The sequence below is a fragment of the Felis catus genome, chromosome B1 (genome assembly GCF_018350175.1).
Source record: "Felis catus isolate Fca126 chromosome B1, F.catus_Fca126_mat1.0, whole genome shotgun sequence".
Lineage (NCBI taxonomy): Eukaryota > Metazoa > Chordata > Mammalia > Carnivora > Felidae > Felis > Felis catus.
The window spans coordinates 200,916,670-200,934,271 of NC_058371.1; the positions used below are offsets into that span (position 1 = coordinate 200,916,670).

At 55.5% G+C, this 17,602-nt stretch overlaps 2 protein-coding genes across 19 annotated transcripts in view; both read left to right on the forward strand.

Moving 5' to 3' along the window:
• KIAA0232 (uncharacterized protein KIAA0232 homolog) overlaps window positions 1–14,448 on the forward strand; it is a 98,411-nt gene extending 83,963 nt beyond the window's left edge. For 8 of the 16 annotated variants that reach the window (XM_045056635.1, XM_045056629.1, XM_045056633.1 and 5 more), the window contains one exon: window positions 526–3,030. In XM_045056635.1, the coding sequence (XP_044912570.1) occupies window positions 526–705 (180 nt within the window). In that variant the 3' untranslated portion in view covers window positions 706–3,030. Of the gene's footprint in view, window positions 1–525; window positions 3,031–10,865 lie in introns of those variants that run through there. The other 8 variants (XR_006597264.1, XR_006597267.1, XM_045056638.1 and 5 more) reach the window with 6 other exon arrangements.
• Window positions 14,449–17,298: 2,850 nt separating this feature from the next.
• Window positions 17,299–17,602, forward strand: part of TBC1D14 (TBC1 domain family member 14) — a 112,195-nt gene continuing 111,891 nt past the window's right edge. For 2 of the 3 annotated variants that reach the window (XM_011281956.4, XM_023253336.2), the window contains exon 1: window positions 17,300–17,389. The gene's annotated coding sequence lies outside the window, so the exon portion shown is untranslated. Of the gene's footprint in view, window positions 17,390–17,602 lie in introns of all 3 variants that reach the window. The other variant, XM_023253337.2, reaches the window with a different exon arrangement.

Consider the following 17,602-nt stretch of genomic DNA (forward strand, 5'->3'; position numbering starts at 1 on the left):
GACAACCTCTGGCTCTTACTCCTATGGGCCTCACTTTTCCACCTTCAGCTGAGGACTCTTTGGAAGAGCTCTTTCCCTGCCCACCTGTCTGGAGTGTGTGTGTGTGTCCCTTCTCCCCTTCCCCGTTGGCCACGTCGCCTGGTTTGCACCGCAGCGTGTGGTTGCGTTGGTTGGTCTGCTTGCTGGGGGCTCTCCCCGCGTGGCAGGGAGACACGGCAGGGCGGGGGTCCCCGTGCCCAGCCTCGTCCCCACCCGTGGTCGGCACTTAGACTGCTGTTTCTGGGCAGCCCTGACATACAGAACGTTTTGTCCCAGGGACCGAACATATCGAGTTAGGGTTCTGGACGCCTTACGGATCAGGAAGGAGAGGTGGTTTTGCTTTGAAGCAGCGAAACTTCATGGTGTGTAACTCTCCCCGAGAAAACCATGGACTTGTTACTTGATCTCTGTGTCAAGAGTGTTTCGCGTAGCCCTTGTGAAAAAAACCTGGCTTTTGATCTGTTGAAACTGTTCCTTTCATCCCAGGTGTCTTCTGTTTATGAAGCAAGGTGTGCAGGAGAGAGAAATGCCGGAGCAAAACCCAACGGCTTCCACAGAAAGATCTCCTCCAGCGCCAGCTCCGGCTCGGAAGGCTCCGGCTCGGACGGTGGGGGCGAGTGGGCGGACCCTGGCGAAGAGGAGCTCTTTTCTCGAACTCATCTCTAAACCTGCAGCGTAGTGCAAATTAATTTTTGAAAACGATCTGTGATGGCAAATTACCCTTTTGTGAGGCCTGTTAATCTAAAACAACAACTTAGGGTTCTTCTTCAATTAACTGATTCAGATCAGTAATTATCTTTCTCTTCTTGCTTATTTTAGAGTTGAGGACAGCTATCCTGTTGAACTTTTTTTTTTTTTCCTCCAAGCTGTTAAATTCTTGGCTATTTGAAATAGACTAGATTGTGTTGTCAAATCCAGAATGGGTGTGCATGTGCTTGTCTAGGAGTAGCCCTGCGTTCCGCATCTTGACTGCAGCTACGGTCCTGCTGGCTGCAGCCCGGTCACTGTTACCCTAGCACCGCGGTGTCCGCAACCACTTCCGCTCTCCAGAGACTTGAGCTTTGGGACCTTTAGGCTTTGTTCTCTAAGAACTGGGACATAGACACCTACCCCTGCAATGGATCGGTGCCTTCCTGAAGGCAGGAGGGAAGCATGAGTGACTCATCCACCGTCTTCATTCAGTCAGATCTCATGTACATTTGAAGTAGGAACCGCAAGGGTGTGCTTTTAGAGACTTACACGATACTGTGTTTTCTATCTTAGGATTTTCCCCCTCAAGTATCATGGAAGATACTGTGGTGTGTGATTTCTTGCTAGCTGAAGGAGCCAAGGCTTTGGGGTGTCGGGTGGCGTACGAGGCCCAGCGGGGTGGAGAGCGTACCCCCAGCCCGTTCTTACGTTGCGGTTACGTTTTTGCCAAAACACCCCTTCCGGGTTGTTTGTGGTTTGGATCTTAGTTGCAGATTATGGTTTGCTGGTGACCTCCATTGACTCGAAGCCTCCAGAACTCTAAATGATAAACGTCTGACGTGCAGTAAAGGCCACCTCGTCACCCCGAAGAAACCTCGGCTGCTGCAGCTAGCTCCCGTTGTGGTTGTGATTTTAGTAGAGCTTAGATCTCATTTTGTGTTTGAGAGAATGTTCTGGGCAAGTTCTGTGTGGTGGGTTGGGGGCGGGGGGAGTAACAGTTTCTCCCACACCTGTGCGATTGCTTCATGGGACTCGCTTTCCGCTCTCGTGGGGACCCAGGGGTCAGTCCGTCTCACACCAGTCCCGTCCACTCACGATGGCCACTTCCTCGCGCTTTCACGCCGCCGGGCAGCAGGTGAAGCTGGGAGGAGCGGTGTTTGTCAAACCAGATTGTGTTTCCTTTTAAACTAACTCCTTACGAAAAAGACAAAACAAAACAACCTAGTTTGTAGCATCAGTTTGGCACGTCTGTATCGTCAGGAATGGCAGAAAAGCGTGACACAGACGAGACCGCGTCACCACTGCCCTCGGCGGGCAGCACACGCGTGCGGTGACCGGCTGGGGGCGAAGTGGCCGAGGAATCCCTGATGGGCTTCGAGCGCTGGGTGGTGTTGCCCTTCTCGTCGTTGATGACACGGGCGAGCGACCCCGAGGCTCTGGGGTCGTCCCGGTTGTGTGTGTCCTCGCTGTGAGAGACCTGATGGACGGTTGGCTCGGATCTCGCCACACGGCAGGGTTTGTTTTTATACAGCACATCTTTTGACACTTTAAAGTGGGTGTGTGTGCGTGTGTGTGCGTGTGCGCGCGCGTGTGTAAGGTTTACGTTGCTGTTATTTATTTACAGACTTTATAAGGTTTTATGTATTTTTCTTTCTTCCGGAGCTTCCTAAAAAGTGATTAGCATCTGCACTGAAATACAATTTAACAGCAAAGGCAAAAAAGAATTGGAAGTTGTAAATTCCTAAAATCACTACGGTGATGATCATTCTAGAAATCGTTGCTTAATGTAGCAGAGACCAAATAAATATATTTCAGACACAACCTTTAGCTCAGTTGATTTTGGACAGCTGCTTTTTACCAAGACAGGGCTCCAGGTGGCAAAGGTGCCGACTTCCCTTCGCACCGGTAGGAAGACCCTGCATCTTCCACGGGGGGGGCGGGAGGGGGGGGGATGGGGTTGGATTATAAGTGGGCAGGGGGATTAACAGATTATGTATTTATTTGTTTTCATAGCTAAGTGGCTGAAGCCTGGAGGCTTTCAGCAGCAGAGTTGAAAGTGTGGTTTTTAGTTTTGTGAATGGATGATCACAAAGAAAAAGCATTTTTTAAAAAGTTGGCAAAACGCTGAAACGCACTGTGGTATGAAGCGCATTGCGTACCCGTAGCACTGAAGTACCCGGTTTCCATTCCTGGGCTGAGATTGTTTCCCCGTGGTTGTATTGTGCTGATTTCACGTACACCAGAGTAACTGATTTTTTGTTTTCTTGTGGAGTTAACACCAAATAAAAAATTTGAAAACGGTTGGTTGTCTTCATTTATCACAGCAAAGGCTCTTTTCTGAAGAGCCGCGGCCTGTCTCAGCTCCGGGCGGCGGGAGGTGGGAAGTGGCCGGTTCACCTCGTTCAGAAGAAGCTGGTTTAGCTCTTACGGGCCTCGCTCAAAGTGTTGGCCTGCTGCTTTGCCGCAGAGGGAGGGGGGTGGTCTGCTGAGAAATGGGTCCATCCCTCCTCCCTCCCCCCAACTACCTGAATCTTGCACAGAACACGGATTTCTGTCTGTAGCTGTAGACAAAACTTCGTCTTTTTGTTCCGGGGGGAGGGGGCGGGACGGGGAGTACATATAAACATCGATGTTTATCGTAGAAAAAGAAATCAGTGTATTTTTAAAAGTATAGGGAAAACTCTACTTCCATTGCCGTGAGATGGTCGCTGCTAACATTTCTGCAAAAACACTTTTCTCGACGGCTGAATGTATGTTTGAACATACGGAGAGAAGCTTATAGCACAGGGTGGAACTACACTGCCCCGTGACGTGGGAAATAGGTGTCTACTCAGATGTCTTTTCGTGGCAGGAATTGTAGACCTGTTTAACTTTTTATAGCTGCATTAGTCCAGTCTGTAGATAACAACACTTTCCTCATTGCTCAACATTTAAGAACGTGCCTTTTATGTGTATTCCGTATCCTGAATAGCACTTCTGCGGACACCTTCAAACCCGTGTGCCCTTGTACGCTCACTCCTGAAGGGAGACCCCCAGCCTGTGGAACACCCGTGCCTGTCATAGCGTCCCCCGCCCCTTGTCCGTCCTGTTTCTCTCCACCTGTCAGCGGACACTCAGCTCGGGTTATTTGAGGCCAGTGCCTTTTCAGGTTGGCATTGTCTTTAATCTGGGGCGGAGGAGAATCATTTAAATTTTGTTTTATCCATTTTTTTTATGGTTTCTGGGATGTGTAGGCATGTTTTTTAAATGCTTTCTTCACCTTTAAAAGAGTATAAAAATACGTTTCTGTGTTTTTCTAGAACCCATATACTTTATGTAGAATTGATTTTTTTTTTTTTCCCCTTAAGTAAGCTTCATGCCCCGTGGTGGGGCTTGAACTCACGACCTGGACGGAGATCAAGAGTCGTGTGCTCTACCGACTGGCCCAGCCAGGCGCCCCTGTAGAGTTGATCCTTGAAGCGTGTGTATTTTATACCAGGAGTGAGGCTTAAGGACTCAGCCTCATTTTTTACCAGCTAGTTGGACGGCAGCCCCAACTCCTTTTGTTATAAAACCCCTATCCCGTGCCCCCCCCCACCCTGCACCCCATATCTGAAGTGACCCCTGGATAAGTGCCCTCTTAATGTGGAAACCTAGGTCCAACTGCTGGCTGTGTGACATTGGGTAAACTGATGCAAGTCAAATGCTTACAAAAGGGTCTCTTGCCTAGTAAGCACTCTCAGTGTTAGCTTCTGACTGACCGGTCGCTGGGATTCAGGAGACCTCCAGGATCTACCTCTTTTTTTATTTTTAAGTTTTTAACATTTATTTTGAGCGGGAAAGTGAGCAGGGGGAGGGGCAGAGAGGGAGAGAGAGAATCCCAAGCAGGCTCCGCACCGTCAGCGTGAAGCCTGACGCGGGACTCAAACTCCCAAACCGTGAGATCGCGACCTGAGCCGAAACCAGGAGTCAGGCGCTTAACCGACTGAGCCCCCCAGGCGCCCTCAGGATCTGTCTACCTTAATCATGACTGCAGGGGTGTGACCTGAGCCCTCACCGGTAGAGCAGCAGTGCCCACTCGGGCGGGGAGGTGGCACGGAGAGCCAGCTCCCCGGAAGTGCCCGAGGCAGGACTGGAGGATGTTAGAGCAGCAGGGAGGTCCCCTGTGCAGGTGCGCGGATCGTCCCCGGAAGCTGCGCCCCGTGGCCCGCGTACTTGCTTCCCAGCGGGGGGGTGGGGGTGCCGGGCTGGGCCTCTGCTCCTCGCGTGACCACCCGGAGCTTGGGCTCTGTCCCCGGGACTGTGACATCACAGCCGAGTGCCGCTCACACCCAGGGCGTAAAGCCCTCTCTCAAAGTACACCAAGCGTTCAGCCGCTGCTCTTGTGACTGATGCTGCTGCTCCTGTCACCCCAGACGCCACCCCCGGCAGACTCCGGGCACGTGGGTAAGTGGCCGTGCAGCGCCCGGTGGCCTGTGTCTGCCCAGCAGTCCGGGAACGGAAAGAAGGGCCCAGCCGGCGGGTGGATGGCATCACGGGCGGGCTCTGTTGCGGGCACAGAGGCCGGGAAGGGAGCTGCCGAGTCACAGCCGCCCCCAGTTTCCCGCCACCGGCCTTGCGTCACTGGTGTGGGAGAGACGCGGTCAGGAGCGGTCGCCCCACCCGACTGATGAGCGGTGACTGGCGGGAATGCCACCGCCTCACACCGGGACGGTGTCCGCCTGCCTGTGGCCTTCTTCCAGGTGTCCTGCCCTGTTAACCCCGCGAGGTGGGTGCGTTTGCCCCGTTTTACAGGCGGCAAAACCGAGGCGCTCGCTAAGGTCTGGCACCCGCTGGAAGGTGGAGCCAAGATTCGAACTGCGTGTAAGTGGCGACCGTAACCGTGCGTCCCGTGGAGTCGGTTGTAAAGAGGAACTGACACAGCCGGGCAGCGAGGACACAGTCCGCGAGGTGCGGTCCTGGAGCGGCCGCCCGGGAGGCTGTCGCACCCCCGTCGGTACCTCTCGGAAGGAGCTCCCATCCCCAGGCGGCCCCTTCCTTCCCCTGCTGCATCGATGGCGGGGGGAGCAAAGCCCCGGCCTCAGGGGTGAGGTGCCACTGTCCCCCCTGCTCCGGGTGGTGTCCGGGCCGGGGGGCCCGTCAGAGCGGAGTCTGGGGTGAAGGGGCAGGCACGTGGGCGGCTGCAGCTGAGACGTGGGGCCACTTCATGGCACGGTCCGGGGAGTTCCATCTCCGCAGGCTTCTGTCCGGCTCCACACACCTCTGTGTCGTGGGCCAGTCAGCCCCACTTCCCTCGCCGACCCCCGGGCTCCTGCTCTGACCCGACCACTGCCTCAGCCAGAGCATGTCCCCGGCGTCCGGGCCCTTCCCAGCCATTCAGGCCCGTCCCGTGCGGAGCTTGCAGTCTGCCGCAGGGTCTGGGGCCCGGGGCCTGCCTTCCCGCCCCTGTGGCCGCCCCTCCTCCACTGCCCCAGCCCCTCCTCAGACCCCCAGGCAGAGGGGAGACCCCCCGTGGGAACCTGACCCACCGTGGGCCTGGCCTGGTGGGGGAGCCTGAGGCCGCTGGCCCAGCCAGGGGACGGCTTCTTCCTTTGCTGCCTTCTCCCTCTGCAGAGGAGGAAGGGGCATTGAAGGAGGCCTGGCCCGGGTGCCCTAAATCCCAGGCTCCACCCCATGGCTCCCTGGGGGTCATCGAGGGCCTCGGGCAAGTCCTGACCCCCTTCCCGGCTTGACTCCAGCTCCTCTCACAGGCCAGGGGCCCCAACTCCCGCTGGTCACAAATGTCAACCGTGTCCACCGCATCCTCCTGCAAACGCACGCTGCCAGCCAGCGATGAAGGGCAGCCCGGTGCCCTGGCTCCCTGCTAGGCCACCTGACGCTCTCAGGCCTCACTCCGGCCCAGTGATCACGGACCTGGGAAATGCTCAGAGACGTGCGGGACCCCCAACTGTCAGTGGCAGACCCGGCCCTTGGCTCCTCACTGCCCTGCGCTCCTGATCTGGTCGCTACCCCCCCCTCCCCCCCACCTGCAAGGCCTCGATGCCCCACCCTGGGGAGCCTGCAGGCACCTGGCAGCCCCCTCCCGGCTCCCCCCTGCCCTTCACCGCATAAGGGCCTCGCCAGGATGCCGGTCTGGTGGTCCTGGGCTCCTCCCCACCACCCCCCTCCAGTGTGCCCAGACGCCCACCCCCCACCTGCACCGCCCCTTCCTGAGCAGGGGGGAGGGGGAAGGAAATGGAGAGACACTGATCTCTGGGTGACTTCCTCACGCTGAACCTGGGTCACCCCCACTCACATACGCTTCTCCCAAACTTAGTGCCATCACGGGTGACATTGTTACCCGGACAAGGCTGGTGAGCCTTGGGGACCGCGAGTTGGGGTCTTTTGGGGGCCCGGGTGTCTTCATGTTGGCATTAAGCTGCTAATTGGGAGGAAACATTGATCTCTGGCCTTGGTCTCAAATAGGGTTTGGAAACATTCGTTCGTTCAACAGATCTGTATGAGGATCCTACTGTGTGCCGGGCCCAAAAGCTGGTGCCGGTAATACGTTTTATTTTTCTAAGTCCGTAAACCTCCTTCAGCCCTGGTTCTTTGGCCATAAAGGTCCTACAGCGTCCTCTCCATCTCTCCTATGTAACCTTCAGAGGGTCTCTCCAGCCCACCCGGGCCACGACCATTCCTAAAGGGGTTTGAGGGCGGGGGTGAGGACCCCTCCAAGTCCCGGGAGCCCTCTACATCAGAAGACTCTTCCTTATCTTACCCCTGAATTTCCCTGCCTGGAAGCCCGTCTGGGGCCACGGGAAGTCCCGCGGTGAGGCTGGTGGTGAGGCCCAGCTCGGCCCCGACCGGCCGGGCGGCCTCGCCAAGGTCACGTGGCATCTCCGGGCAGGGCACGGGGAGGAGGGAGGCACGACCGCTGATTCTACACACTCGGAGGGAGCGTGGCGCTTCCTCCAGAGTGAGTTACCCGTTTCATCTGGAGAGGCTCTGTCTCCAGCCATCACTCACTGTCCAGATGGGCAGCTGACAGAGTGGTTTCCTTCTTGGCAGCGTCTGGCTTTCCGGCTTTGGCCACCGATCGCGGAAAGCAGGGGAAACCGCTGCTCGGGCACAGCCTCCCTGGGCCTAGGAAACCGGATGGAGTGTGCAGCGAGGAGCCTCCACCCTCCCTTCCCAGGGCCAACTGCCTCCAGCCATTAGTCCTAACTCGCGCCATGTGGCCCTTGGCAAGCCATTCACACTCTCCAGCCTCGGTTTCCTCCTCTGTAAAACCAGAAAGGGGAGACCTATGCCAGGTTTAGAGGAAAGCACGTATAGGTGCTGAGAAGGTGCGATTTCCCCTCTAGTGGCCACCAGAGTCAACTGGTCAAACCACACCAGCATCTCTGTGAGTGGATGGGAGTCTGACCGGCAGCGTCCAGGTGGGGATGGCGGGGGTGGGGACGGTGATTCGGGAAGAGACGGAGGTGGGGAGGTGGGAGGGGTCAGTCTGTGAGGGGCCTTGAATGCCTCTTGGGAAGGGTTCATCCTAGAGGTCACGGGGAGCATGAAGGGGTGTGAACAGGGGCACCATTTCGTTCTGGGCGGAACAGTGGTCTCCGAGGTTGGATAGGGATTCTTTTATTTTTCAAAAGCATTTTTATTTTTATATGATTTTTAAATTTTATTTAAATCCAAGCTAGTTTAACATACAGTGTAACAGTGGTTTCAGGTGTAAAATTTAGTGATTCATCACTTACATATAAAACCCAGCACTCATCACAGGTGCCCTCCCCCCTTAATGCCCATCACCCGTTTAGCCCATCCCCCCACCTATGGAGAGAGATTTTAGAATCAGCTGACACGAGAGAATCTTCTAGAACTTTTGCAGCTTTTAAAAGAGGCTCGCGGTGGCATTTCCTCCCTTTCCTACAGTCGGGCGAGCTCAGGAGACTCCTGTGAATGGAGCTCTGGGCAGGTGAACCTGTCTGGGCTTAGCCTGGTGCTATTGCTGACCTACCGGGTCTTACACAGGCCGTGTCCCTGTTCTGACCCGACTCCTCGTCTGGAGAAAATCATTCGGCGATCATCCAGCCCGCCTCCAGCATAGCAGTGAGTTTGGCTATTTGGTCCTGGATGGAAAAGCCCTTTGTAAACTGTGTGTGAGGGAGCATTAAAGTCATAACTGCATTCCGCTAAAAATCACAGGTCTCCCCATATTCTGCAGCCCTCGTGGTTAGACCGGGATGATGCTAACCCATCAGGTGGTGACACTGACAGCATGGGGACCCGCTAGTCCAAGGTGACATCTCTCAAAGTGAGGCGAGCCGCTGACTCCTCATTGGACATATAGGAAGTACACATTTGGGCTCTCGGAGTGACCCCGAGACGGGTCCCTGCTTCTGTCCCCAAATCAGAGCTTCCCAAGGGACCCGTTTCAGAGGACTTGGCCAAATGTCCTCTGGGGGCAAAATCGCCCTCGGCTGAGAACCACTGCTTGAGATGAAAGTCTAAGTTTGTAGGAAATGGTGGGGGGAGAGGAGCTTGCTAAATGCCACCACCAGGCGAATCCACAATGTGGAAAATTCCACAAGATACGCGATCCCGTGTCACCAACAAATATATGGCACAGGAGAAACAAAGGAGGAACTATTTATTTGTCTTTCTTTTCAAATTTTTGTTTAAATTCTAGTTAGTTAACATAGAGTGCAATGATTGGTTTCAGGAATAGAATCTAGTGATTCATCACAAGTGCCCTCCTTAATGCCCATCACCCATCCAGCCCATCCCCCACCCACCTCCCTCCCTCAACCCTCAGTTTTTTCTCTATCATTAAGAGTCCCTTATGATTTGGGGGCATCTGGGTGTGTCTGTTGGGTAAGCATCCGACTCTTGATTTCGGCTCAGGTCATGATCTCACGGTTCATGAGTTCAAACCCCACGTCCAACTCTGCACTGACAGCACAGAGCCTGCTTGGGATTCTCTCTCTCTCTGCCCCTCCCTTGCTTGCTTTCTCTCTCTCTCTCAAAATAAATAAAAATAAACTTTTTAAAAAAATGAATAGATTCTTCCGAAAAAAGAGAGACTCCTATAGTTTCCCTCTCTTCTGTTCCCACCCGTCCCTTATGTTCCTCTGTTTTGTTTCTTAGATTCCATGTAGGAAAGTAATCATATGGTATTTGTCTTTCTCTGACTTATTTTGCGTAGTGGAATACACTCTAGAACCATCCATGTCGTGGCGAATGGCAACATTTCATTCTTGATACGACTGGTAGTGCACTTGCTCGTCTTAGGGTAGTTCTATTTTCAACCTGCTCAGGGACCTCCACACTGTTCTCCAGAGTGGCTGGACCAGTTTGCACTCCCACCGATGGCGCAAGAGGGTTCCCCTCTCTCCGCTTCCTCGCCAACATCTGTCGTTGCCTGAGTTGTTCATGTTACCCATTCTGACAGGTGCGAGGTGGTATCTCATGGTGGTTTTGATTTCTATTTCCCTGATGATGAGTGACGTGGAGCATCTTTTCATGTGTCTGTTGGCCATCTGGATGTCTTCTTTGGAGAAGTGTCTGTTCATGTCTTTTGCCCATTTCTTCACTGGATTATTATTTTTTGGGGGTGTTGAGTTTTGATAAGTTCTTTATAGTCGGTTAACCCTTTATCCAATATGTCATTTGCAAATATCTTCTTCCCTTCCATCAGCTGCCTTTTAGTGTTGTTGCTTGTTTCTTTCTCTCTGCAGAAGCTTTTTATCTTGATGAGGTCCCAAGAGTTCATTTTTGCTTTTGTTTCAAAGGGGGAACTATTTTTTTTTTAATTTTTTAATGTTTATTTATTTTTTGAGAGAGAGAGACACATGAGCAGGGGAGGGGCAGAGAGAGAGGGAGACACAATCCGAAGCAGGCTCCAGGCTTCCAGCTGTCAGCACAGAGCCCGACTCGGGGCTCAAACTCACAGACGGTGAAATCATGACCTGTGCCGAAGTCGGACGCTTAACCGGCTAAGCCCCCCCAGGCGCCCCATCAAAGGGGGAACTATTTAGATTAAAAGGGATGTGGGAGATCTATGTTCCAAGTGCAGTTTGTTGCCTTTGAAACTTGATTTGGCTGCTATAAAAAGACATTTTTAAAGATAATTGGGACGTTGGGATATATTGAGGAATCCTTGTTAATTTTATCAGGTGTGCTGACAGTTTTGTGCCCACTTGAGCAGCACATCCACCGACACTGGGCGACACGGAGGAGACCAGCATGGCCCGACACGGTCCGTATTTCTTCACCAGCCTCCACCATTCTCTGAAACAGGAATCGAAACACAGAAGAAGGCCAAGAAAAAGACTGCTGCCGGGGATGTGCATAGACCAGGCTGTGACCTGAGATACACTTCAAAGTGCAGGGAAAATAGACCCCCGTGTGTGGGGAAGGTCAGGGTTGAGCTGTGGGCCTGGGGCTTCACTGCACCGTGATGGCTCCTTGGTAGAGATTTGACACCTTCCACAATTACACTGGTTCTGAAGATGAAAACAAGTAAGTCCGAAGTGGGGAAAGTGAGGTTTTCGCTCAGCAGTGGAGCCTAACTCTGACGAGTCCAGGTGGGGTCAGAAGGGACCGTTCCCGTGCCACCTGGGTGGCTCAGGCGGTTAAGCGTCCGACTTCGAATGTCCCAGTTGGTGGGTTCGAGCCCCGCGTGGGGCTCTGGGCTGACACAGCTTGGAGCCTGGAGCCTGCAGACCCCTGCCTGCACTGGCGCCCCTCCCCTGGGTTCCTAGAGGCCGACGGATAGCAAGGCTTTCACGCCCTGTCTGCCCCAGGGAGGGGTCAGTGTCCGCGCCCCTACACGAGTGGCCCAAAGCCTGGCTGGGCTTCACTTCCCAGGGCCAGGCTGATGCGGGGCAGACAGAAGAGCCTTCCCACCTTTCAGACCTCGGGGCTCCCGCCAGATGTGTTAAACTCCCCTCCCCTCCCGCATCAGCACACCGGTGTCGTGAGCCGTTAGCCTGGGACGGCGCCCCGGGTCCTGGCTCTGAACCTGGGCCTCTTTTCTCACCCTCCGTGGTCTCCCCGCATAAGCCTCTGGAGGGGCTTGTGGGGGCCTCTTGCACTTGTACGTTTTCGGTTCAGACACCTGCTTGGAGCCCTGATGGGGAGCTGAGGCAGGCTGGCCGGCCTCTGTGTCCCCCAGAGTGTGGACCCGAGTCCGTGCGCCCCGGAACCCACCCCCTCATCTCCTCTGAGTGGTGCTGCGCGTGCCCCCTCCTGCGCGCAGACCCCCACCTGCCCCTCCCTGATCCCACTCGGCCCCCCGTCTCCCCAGGAGCCCTGTCTTCCCAAGTCCTCCCAAGAGCCCACGGATGTGGTGATCGACGGCCATCCCCACTTTACAGGTGAGCAAACCAAGACTCAGCGAGGGGTGAGTGTAGTGTGGGTGGGGTCTCACCCCCTGGGGCAGGAGGTTCAGATCCTGCCCGTGTACTTAGCTGCGGTGGGGACTTGGGCTGGAAGGTTCCCCTGTCTGAGCCTCAGTTTCTTCTCTGTGACCCAGGCAGGTGCGGGGATGAAGGGGGCAGACACACATGAGGTGTGGTCTGCCCTCCTCGGTGTGGGTCCCGGCTGCCTCCGAGGGACCGGAGGACTGTGCGGAGACCCTACAAGGCAACGGGGTATCCGGGAGGGCGGCCGGGAGCCCAACACGGGGTGCGGCTGCTGGGGGACGGCAGCACCCAGGGTAACACTGGGAGTCACTCACTGGAGGGCCCGGGACCTAGAGGAAGAAGGGAGTCAGGGCTTCCGGGTAGAGGGCAGAGCCGGGGCAATAGCCCGGATGTGAGGACAACCCAGGTAGTCTGGGTTGAGTCTGGAGAGACCTCGGGCCCGGTGACGGAGCCTCACGGGTGGCCACGAGGGGTGGCCCACGGTGGATCATCACGTGTGGGACGGAGCTGCCCCCTCTGCACCCTCCTCGTGCGCTCCCACATGGGGCCTGACCCCACAGCTTCTAAATCAGGCTCTGCTTTCTGATGGTGGCAGTGGCAGGCGACTGAGTGATGCCTTTAAAAAACGAGGCTATTTGGAAAATTCCACTGTGGTATGCTGGAACGCGGATCTCCACCCCCAGGCAGTTTCTGTTTCCTTCATATCCACAGCCTTAAAGGCCTCCAGTCCTGGGCACCTCTTAAGATTCAGGAAGCCAGAGGCCACAGGGGGCCCCCGGGGGGCTCCCCCTCGCCCCAGCAAGGCCATGCATTCCGTAAGTTGGAAGGTCCACTGGTTTCATCGTAACTCCCTTTTTCTCATCTATTATGTGGGGTGCTCTGGGAATGAGCGACCTTTGATGTGGGGCCAGATCCACCTGGGGTCAAGCGTTCCCAGTAAAATGGGGCAACAGTACAGCCTCATAGGGTTGCTAGAACGGTTGGAGACGCTGTTGCAGAGCGTGGACCACGCAGACCACAGGCACGCGGCTCTGTTGCGTTGTCTGGCGGTGCACGGAGTCCCCAGCCTCTCGGAGCACGAGCCCGGGAATGGGGTTTGCCTCGTTTATCTCAGGGCTTCCGTACGAAGGGGCCCGGGCCGCACAGCCCTCATCCGAAGGTTGACTGTGCTTCTTGAAATCCACTGGTTCCCCATCAGTGAGCATCTTAGTACGTCTTCGTTATAAACAGAGCACGTACTTGTCGGGAAATCTAACAGTTTCAAAGTGTGTAGGGACAGAAGATCATCATTTGTGTTCTGATACTCACTCACGTCAGCGTTTCTTCCTGTTAATGCCTGTGGAATATTCCATACTCTTTGATTATACTGTAATGTTGTTTTAAATTTATTTTTGAGAGAGAGAGAGGAGCGTGGGCAGGTGAGGCGGAGAGAGAGGGAGACACAGAATCCAAAGCAGGCTCCAGGCTCTGAGCTGTCAGCACAGAACTTGACACGGGGCTTGAACCCACAGACCTCGAGATCATGACCTGAGCTGAAGTCAGACGCTTCACTGAGTGAGCCGCCCAGGCCCCTGGGGCAACTTTATCAGGGTAGCTCCTTTCAGGTGTGTTATTAGACCAAAGAGATTCTATGTTATAATTTTTTTCTTTTGCTTTCTCCTTTGTTGGAGCCGTGCCTTCCCTTGTTCGTGACTGTGTTACTACCAGTTCTGCCTCCCTGCATTCACTGATTTTAATCTACTACTGGTAGGAAACAGGTCGCTGCACCCGTTAAAACTGTGAGTGGGGCACCAGCTCGGTTGGTTAAGCGTCCCAGGCTCGGTTTCGGCTCAGGGCAGCATCTCACGGGGTTCATGACATCGAGCCCCAAGTCCAGCTCTGTGGCTGGCGGTGCGGAGCCTGCTTGGGATTCTGTTTCCCGCTCTCTGCCCCTCCCCCGCTCTTTCTCGCTCTCTCGAAAAATAGACTTTAAAAAGCCAAAACAAAAAAAAACAGTGGGTAGAGTACCGGTTGATGGCTCTGGGGTGCGGGCCTGAGGCCTGCGTCTCGCAGCAAAGTGCGGAGGCTCACGGTGGCTTCTCTGGTCCTGGCACCGTTCAGTCTCTGTCTCTGGTTTTCTTCTCTGGGCCTGAGGTTGTGGGAAGGCTGACCTCCAGCCCTCGGGGCTAGCCCCGTCTCCGTTTTCTGTTGTTGTTTTTTAATCATTTCGCTCGATTTCCAGAAGCAACAAGAGAACCCCAAATTCCAGGCACTGTTTCCAAGAAAATGGGCGCTCCCGTGTCCCTGGTGAAGGAGGTTAACGCAACAAGGAATAAAGGCAGAAAGGACATGCTTTCTGGTGGGTTTCTGAAAACGCGTGGCCAGGGGAATGCTCCTTGGAAATAAACCAAGCTGTTCACTCCGCCTCCACCTCGTGGGGACAGTCTGGCCCTGGTGGCTCTGAACAGAGGCTGGGGTGGCGGAGGGTGGGCGGGAGGATGGCGAGCGGGCGAGAGCTTCTGCACAGCGGAAAACGAGCTTGGGGCTCCCAGCCGAGCAGCCTCACTGCCCAGCGCCCGTTTCCTTACCTGCAAAAGGCCAGTCACTGAGCCAGCTTGGTAGGCTGTGGGGCTCAACTGTGCTAATGGGGTGAACAGCCAGGAGGGCACAGAGCAGCTGGGATGGCACCGGGTACGGGGCCAGCCACGGGCAACATTTATTCATCCATCAACAAATGTTTACGGAGCTCACATTTGGGGGCTGAGGAAGAGTCTGAGAAAATGTGTGTTTGGGAGACTAGATCCCCCTCTCCTGAGAAGGGATGCAAAGGTGGTTTGGCAGGGCAGGAGACCTCTGGCCGCGTCCTGTGCCCACCTCCTACCCCACTTGCCCTCTGGGCCTCAGTTTCCCCTCTGAGGGATGGCCTTGAGGACCTGTCAGCGTCCTGACGCTGTGTTTATGACCCTCTGGGGTCTGCATCTGGTCGGTTAACCATGTTCCCTACAAGGAGATGGGGCTGAATTGGGAGGTGACCTGTCTATCCGCCCCTTGAGACTGGGGATCGTGAGGGCAGGAACTGTGGGGGGTCAGTGGCTCTGGTGTGGCCAGTGCCCAGCATGGGGCTGGTATAGGGGTGGTTTCCATGGGTATCAGACACCTGCTCCTGCTTAGGAAGCCTCCCTGCCAGGGAGGCTCAGAGGTCAAGGCTTGAAGATGACCTTCCATGGGGTGGGGTCTCTGAGGACTCCCAGCACCCCTCCCCCCACCTTTGACCAACACACTTTCTCCGCATTATATTACTGGGGAGGTGCCAAGAGCTCCTCAAACATGCCAGAAACTGACAAAGCCAGACAATTTTTTACATTTAGCCGTCACTGCCATTTCTTTTGTCTCTAACCCTCACACAACTTGGGCGGTGAAGGTGCCTTGAGCCTTGTAGGTGGGGCAAGCTGGGGCGGGCAGGAAGGCTTCTGGGCACAGCCGGGGAGGGGTCGGCCAGTCCCAGGCCTGGAACTGAGCGGAGGGAGCTGACGGCCACCGCTCGCTCCTCTGCAATGGCTTTGCGGCCCTCACGGGAACCACTGTAGTGAGCATCATTCTGGGAAATTCCGGGGTCCAGTCTGCACGGGGGAGCCTGGATGGCTTCGCCAAGGCAGTCAGCAGTGAGGCGGCAGAGGTGGGACACCCTACATAATTGTGCCCGTATCACAGATGGGGGCTGGGAGATGCTAGGGTTCCGGGAGGAGTGCGGACGCCCACACAGCTTATCTGGTTCCTTGTACTTTTGTTAGCCTCCCTGAGGGTGTCAATGACTGGGGCGGGGGGCCCAGGGAGGGACTCTGGGCTTGGGCAGGGAGCTGGGGGTGGGCAGCAGGATGGGGGAAAGGGTGAGGAAAAGGCAGACAGAGGGCGCCAAAGGCAAGTCTGTGGGTCATACATTTTTTTTGGTTCTGGATTCAGAACAATGGTTCCTAGTCATTGTGGGGTTTTAAAACCCTAAGACTCAGAATGAGGGCTGGAAGGGATTTGGGGAGTTGCAAGGAACACTGTGAAAGCTGACGTTAATCCTGTTTATTAAATTGCTAATTGAGTCAGGTCAGAAGCAAGTCTGTACTTTCCTGTTAGTGGGGTTTTTTGTTGTTGTTGTTTCTTTAATAAGCTGGGGAAGGCATGTTGGGGTTTGAAGGAGACCTGGCATTATTTTTCCTTAATACCACCCAGAAATGTAGGCATTTGTAAAACTTCTATTATGCACCAAGCACTGTAAGAGGCCCCTCCTGCCATTGTAACTAACAGTTGCTGAGTTTTTAGACCTAGCACGCAGGCAGGAGAAACAAGCTAGGGGTTCCTTGGCCAACACTAATGACCACAGCTCCGGGCAGAGTAATCCTCCAATGCAGGCTTCCAGATGCTTTCCGTGAAGGAGAGATTACCCTTCCTGTCCCTGACCCTCTGCCAGTTCAAATCCTCCTTTAGATTTAGCTGATCGCCTGAGGTTTCCGCTCTGGTAATTCTGCCAGTGACAGCCCTGGGTCCCAGCCACTTAAGTCTGTCTTCTGCTCTCCGTGTCCCCAGAATATAACAATTCAACAAATATTTAAGTGCCCCAACTATGTGCCAGGCCCAGGGAATCTAGCAGTACACAGGATAAGCCCGCTTTGGCCCCGGGAGCCTAGATTTTGGAAGGGGGACGAGCTAGGATCAGTTAACCAGCTAAGGAGAGCATTCTCATTCAGGGCTTTGCAGGTCCTGGAAGGCTGTCCGGGCCCAGCATCTGGCTTCTGACCTCTCTCCCTGCCTGTCCCTCCTGGGACCTGTGGCCTGCGACCTCCTCTCCCACTCTGTATGATCACAGACCCTGTCTCTGGAGTTTCTGCAGTGCTGATGCCAAATAACGCACACACACGCCAGGCCAGCGGTTCCCAAACTATCTTGCCTCTGGAGACTGTGATTTAATCGGCGTGGGGCGCGGCAAGGGCATCGGAATTTTCAAAATCCTCAGGCGATACTAAGGTGCAGCCAAGTCTGGGAACAACGGCGCTAAGTACCGTGTCACAGCTCGACAAAGGAGAACTACCAGAAAAGCCCGTTTAACAGACCGAGAGACTAAGGCCAGGCCAGGATGACCGGGGCCTGGCCTGGATCCGCCCGCCTCGCACACCTGCCCCAGGGCAGGGGAGCCCATCGATGCGCTCCGCCGCTCGGCTCCTCAGGCCTGGTCCCTGCCCGCTCGTGCCCCTTCCCCCTCCCGGCCGCTTCCCACTTCCAAGATGGCCGCGGGTGGAGCCGACCAGGTACGGAGGCCTCTGGCGGGTGTCCACCGGCGCTGTGCGGACCCGAAGATCCTCTCGGGCCTCCCCTCGAGGCTCCGCTGGGCCCTCGGGAGAGAAAAGGGTCGGCGACGCCGCTCCGGGGCCCGCAGGGGGCGGGCGAGCGGCCGAGGAGTGGCAGCAGGGCGAGCGTCGAGCTCGAGGAGCGGCGGCGGCGCGGCGGGGGGCGGCAGCCGG